The sequence below is a fragment of the Camelina sativa genome, chromosome 14 (genome assembly GCF_030686135.1).
Source record: "Camelina sativa cultivar CO46 ecotype springtype chromosome 14, ASM3068613v1".
NCBI lineage: Eukaryota > Viridiplantae > Streptophyta > Magnoliopsida > Brassicales > Brassicaceae > Camelina > Camelina sativa.
The window spans coordinates 9444548-9450547 of NC_141893.1; the positions used below are offsets into that span (position 1 = coordinate 9444548).

The window sequence follows — 6000 nt, forward strand, 5'->3', positions numbered from 1 at the left end:
TAACAAATCCACGAAGGTGGTGTGTCTAGAGTCTAGAGATGTAAAATGTAGAAGATTTGAGTCTATCCTTTAGTTTCCTATAGATTAAGGATAATGACTATATATGTCTATATATAAACATACGAAAGTTAATTCCAATTTTGTGTGTTTGACTCTATAGTAATTTTGTTTCTATAAAAAATATTTGGGCAATTTCCGCAAAATTGTAAAATATTGATGTATTTTTTAAGGACCGTAATGTTTGTCACTTATAGTTATTTCCTTATTAGAATTAGCATTATCAATGTGTTTAACTAATTTGTCAAGTTCTGAATTAAAGTTACGGCTAAATTTGAGGATTCATTCAACTACTGTTACCACTTTTTTGGGATACAAAATCTGCAGTAATATCGTTATTCAAAAACAAAAAATTGAACAAATATTTTTATTGGCAAAATCGATGCTATCTTTTTGATTTGATAAATCTTATAGCTTTTGGTATAATCCATCCATACTTTTTTCCTTGATAAATAGCTCTATGCCTAATGTGCAGTTACAAATTTTGTAAATAAAATTAAATTTAAAAAAAAATCTTTTAAAATTTATTGTATATTATTTATAATTTTTTTCAATAATACAATGACTTATATCTATATACAAATCTTTTAGGTACGTTACCATTAAAAGTGTATTTTTATACCTAGGTATAATGTATGTTACAAATATATTATTTACTACCACTCAGAAAATGTCTATATGAATAAGTTAAGCCAACTATTATATATCTTTTTACTTTCACTTATACATAATTTTTTTAATCACTAAAATGGTTGGCTTAAAAATATTTTGAATAAAAAATAAATTACATCACAATAGTGGAAAGAATCTCGGTTTTGTCATCCTCCCTTATGAAGAGAACTTTGCGTCCAAGCTCCTCCACTATAGAGAAACATTTTTAATAAAATGCTGATGTGTCGTCGTTAGAGAGCTCAAGACACCAACGAATTTATTGCCCTCATTTTTATAGATATTTACACATAATTGCTTTTGAATGATTAAGGAATATTCCTTTACAATTAATTTAAAAAATTCAAACATTTCAATTTTAAAATTTATTTTAATCATTTTATAACATATTTAATTATTAAAATATAAAATCATTATATCTAAAACATTTTCAAAACCGGAAATTATTCACCTATTAAAAAAATTGATTACTATTCACATTTTTACAGTTTCCAAAATAAAATTATCACAATAATCATTATTATAGGGGATTGGCATATTTAATACAATTTTTATAATATTTCATGGGTGAAACATATTCTTACACAAAATAAAATAAAAAAATTAAAAATAAATTTTTGCATAGATTAACAAAAGAGCGGGTTTTACATATATTTAGTTAATACATAATAGTTTAATCTAAAAATATTTTCACGGGTTATAGATTATAGATATATATTTTTAAAACAAATTTTAGATCCTAGAAAATAAATTTACACATAACTCTAATTTTATCTGGATATATTTATTCCGCATATAGTGCGGGTTGATACCTAGTATGTATATATTTTCAATACACGTATTTGATTCGTTTGACATATACAGTCTTAGCAAAGTAAATCATGCATGATGCATGTAATATGATTTATAAGAATTTATTACAAAAAAAAAGAATGATGTTATAAGAAAAAAGAAATGCTGCAAGAAGCAATTTGTCTGTCCAAATGTATGACAATGTTAAGGTAAGCCCCAAAGGCCCAAATTAGAATTTAGTAAATTACACCGTTGTTAGAACTACGTACCATTTGCTGCAACATGTTCTTGGCCGTCGAACTTAGCGCCTTTAAGCTAGTTTCTCAGTGAATTGAAGATCAATTTTTCCCATGGATTTTCAACCATTCGATCGATTAAACGGGATATAAATATGATTAATTGTCGCCATTCATTTAAAAGCTAAGAATGTAGAAAATTATTACTAATATCTAGATAGCGAACCAACATGAAGATCAGTATTGATTGGTAGAATAAATTCAAAACTATGACATATAATGATTAGTCAATGTAGCTACCAAGTAGCAGCGTATTAGATTTTAGTAACAATATCCCAAACCCAAATCTTTTATACTACTAATAAACTACTTTTTTTAAATTTGATAATTCTAATTTCTAAGTGTTAGAATTTTACCTTGATATTATAAGTTGCATACTTGTAACAAATTATATATTTTTGTTTATATCAAATAAATAATACTACTCCCTGTTTTAAAAATCTCCGTCTAGCACCGATTACGCCCCGCAAAATCGCTAGGCCCATCCTCTTCGCCTCGATTAATGACTAATCCCCGCCTAGCATCGATTATCCAATTATACATGTCTAATTTGATAATAACCCATCTAATCCGATTACTTACTGCTTAATTTTGTATATAATGATTATTTTTAGAGCCTAATATACATCAAATATGATTTTTTTGTAATTTAGACATTTAAATTAAGAGTTTATGATGTTTTACAATAACTAATGTACAAACTTTTAATGAAAATTATGTTTTTATGTGTTTACCGTAATTTTAAAGACAATACTATAGTTTTATATTTTATTTAACATTTTTATTTTAACATAAACATAATTATACATATATTTAATACTATATATTTTTATTTTATTATTAATTTAAGAAAATAACCTTAAAGCTAGTCTTCGGTTAATCCCCGTTTAATTTCCGATTTTTCTCACTATACGCTAGGTCCACCTCGACCGCCCGACTAGCATCTAGCGAGTTCTAAAACAGGAATACTAATACTCCCTCCGTTTCAATATATTAGATGTTTTGAGGTTTATTTGGTGTTTCAAAATATAGGATGCTTCTTATCCCTATGTAAAATTAATACTATTTTTTTTTTAAAGTGTTTTATCTTTAAAGTTTATTGCTTTTAGTTTCCAAGATTACAACTTACGATACAGTTGACAAAGTTTAATTTTTCTGATTTATTTTTTTTTAGTCCCAAAAAAGTTTCTTCTCAACACCCACTATAAAACCGGAACAGTTGTTACTTCTACATATCAAAATAAAATAAATTTATTTTAAACACTCAAATGGATCAAAAAAAAAATCCGAAGGAAAAAAATCAAAGAAGAAGAAGATGCTCAACCCAGTCGCCCAATAAGTGCAAGCAACCCTCGAAACTTTGATTTAAACAAAAAGATCTATTTCCACGAAGGATCGATTGATCCCAACAAAGAAGTAGAAGAGGCTATGTTGGTTATGTTAAAGATTTATGTGCCAAGTCTTTTTTAGCTTCTCTTTCTTCTCTATTGTTCTATGTGAGTTTCTTTCTTCTGGTTTCTTACGATGTTTAAGGAACTAATAAGACTATAAAAATAAAAATAATCTAAATAAAATAGCTTTGCCATTTCGAATAATCTTATTGATCTGCCCACTAAGTCAAAATCTTAAATTTTAAAATCAAATAAAAATCAATCATAATTTAATCAACAAGAAGTCTCCATCTACTGGAAGTGCCGATCATTAACATTATCCAAACACATGACAATAATAATTAAAAAGAAAAACAACAACAACAAAAACAAAACAGCATAAAGCGATTTTTCAGAAAAAAACACAGAGCAGTTAAAAAAAAACAGAGCAGTTCACGAGTTCGACAAATTTAGTGTGTTCAACACACTTTGGACTAATAAAGGATCACAACTTATTTGTATAGGAAGCTGATCATCTCTTTCCAACACCGATTTGCTCATATGTGGTGTCTTGTACTTGTTTGATCCTCCAACTTTCATAATCTCTTGCATGCACAATTGAAGAGTTAGGAAAATATGGTTTACCTTTTCCGTAGGGTAGTTTTCAAAAGACTCTTCTACCGCACGAACAAGATCTTCGATGGTTTTTGGACACTCTTTATGCTGTAACGATTGAATAGCACTAAAAAATCCAAGATCTAAAATATTTAGATCCGGTGAGTTTGGTGGCTGACACATCAACTGGATATCAAAACCATTACTTGATGCAACTTCTTGGAAATCTTTATCCCCACATTCAATATGTGTTCTTGCATTATCTTGTTGGATGAAGATAGTTTTCCCTCGATCTTCTAGTGGCCACTTTTCATGAATAACAGAAAGAACATTTTCAATCAAACATGCTTTTATATCTTCTCTTTTGACCGATGTTACTGCCTTTAGTTCCAAAGTTCCAGCTTCTCTATTTTTACTTCGTCTCTTAGCTGGCTCCATAGTAACAAAAGGAAATATTCCAATCTTTCCAGAAAATATCTCCGTTCCTTCCTCGTCAAACCTTGGACGAGCCATAGCAGCTAAAAACATTACTTTTCTGATGTAATTCTTACTTTGACATGTACGTAGCGGCTCTTCTTCAGTCGGAAGTAAATAATAGTTCTCCGTCTTCTTTGTCATGTAGAACCATTTTTCATCGATATGCACCATATTGTACATATCAACAAACTTTGGTTCATGAGGTATAGTATGTTTATCCAACATAGAAATGCAAAATTGTAGTCTACCTTTCAGATTGTCTTCCTTCAAATGAGGCTTGATGCTATTGGTATGACGTCGAATAAACCCTTCTTTCTTCTGTCTAAATAATGTTGTAAGACTCACATTCATAGCTATGGCTATCGACCTCAAAGTTGCTCGTTTATGGAGCGGAATATCAGTGACTTGGTGTGGCTCAATCAAGATTCTTTTGCGACCACAATTTATAGATCTGCGGTGAGATACATCCACTGTTCCAGTATTATGAACCGTTTCTATTGCTCTTCGCCAAATCTTTTGCACCATTAGTATAGGCACCGAAAAGTAATTAGAAACTTCTCTGGTAACAGTTCTTCCAAGCACTCCATCATTACTCCTCATTAGTAAAGCATTGAAAATCATCCATCGCTCTTCATTTGATAGATTTTTTCTGGTTTGTCCCGAATGTTGTACATTTTCGTTTTCTGTTTTAAGAAGATAGATTTAAGAAAACAAATTAGAAATTAAACTGTATAAGTCATGACGTTAAACTATGTAACAACAAAATCGTAACTAATTTTAAAAGAGCCTAAATAACTGGAATAATAGAACAATTAGAAAATTATCCTCAAACAAAGAATATGAGAACGTGACTGATTAAGAAGAATTAACAGAGAAAAAGTAGAAACTAAAAAATTAATCAGTAACTAACTTCAGTTTTATTATGCCAAAAAAAAAAAAAAAAATACCTGGAACAACTGCAAAGTCTCCTGCCATTGCTAAAAGCTTCTTCTGTTGGTGGGATTTCGTTTAAATCAAACAAAAAATTATTCTCATTATTTATTAGTGACATACTCAAATCATAATTTAGAATTGTGAAATAAAAGGTATAAACTATTCTAATTTTGAAACTTAAATAAGCATCACAGATTCACAAAATATTTACATTGGCTCCAATGTAAAAATTTTGAATTTTAAGTTTAAAAACAATTATGTAAAACGTTGGCTTTATTTTTTTCAAGTAATTCAGATTCATCAAAATTTTACTTTATCTCCATTGTGTAAATGATGTTTAGTATTTCTTTTTATTAATTGAGATTTTTTTTGCTTTTTTGGGCAAAATGATTAAGCATGTTTTGCCTACTTTAATTGCTTCTAACTGCTTTAGTTAAGTGTTTTAATTAAATAAGTATTTTTCTTAATCTGTGTGTTAAACTCAAAACATCCAATATATTGAAACTGAGGGAATAGTATATAATTAAAGTCAAAAGCAATTTCGAGTCAAACAGGAATTAATAATACAGCTGCGAATGAATAAATGCCAATCCGAAAAAGAAGAATTAAGCCATTAAGGTTTGACTTTCATATTATTCACAATTTTGTAGGTATTTTTAATCATTAGACTACGGATATCGTATCGTAAACACAAAATAATATTGGGATCGGAGCATACCATAGATCTAGTTTTAAGGCTGCCCAATCAAAACTAATCGGTGGTGATCAACAATGATAAAGTAACAATCAAG

General features: G+C 28.9%; 1 protein-coding gene across 1 annotated transcript; it reads right to left on the reverse strand.

Annotated features, from left to right (window-relative positions):
• Window positions 1–3637: 3637 nt before the first annotated feature.
• Window positions 3638–4915, reverse strand: LOC104727658 (uncharacterized). Its single transcript, XM_010446746.2, has one exon. It carries the CDS (start codon window positions 4895–4897, stop codon window positions 3638–3640), a length of 1260 nt encoding a protein of 419 aa, XP_010445048.2. The 5' UTR covers window positions 4898–4915.
• Window positions 4916–6000: the final 1085 nt, after the last annotated feature.

Bases quoted from the DNA above. Each gene is read 5' to 3' on its own strand.
- LOC104727658 (XM_010446746.2), bottom strand. From the start codon at position 4,897: ATGATTTTCAATGCTTTACTAATGAGGAGTAATGATGGAGTGCTTGGA.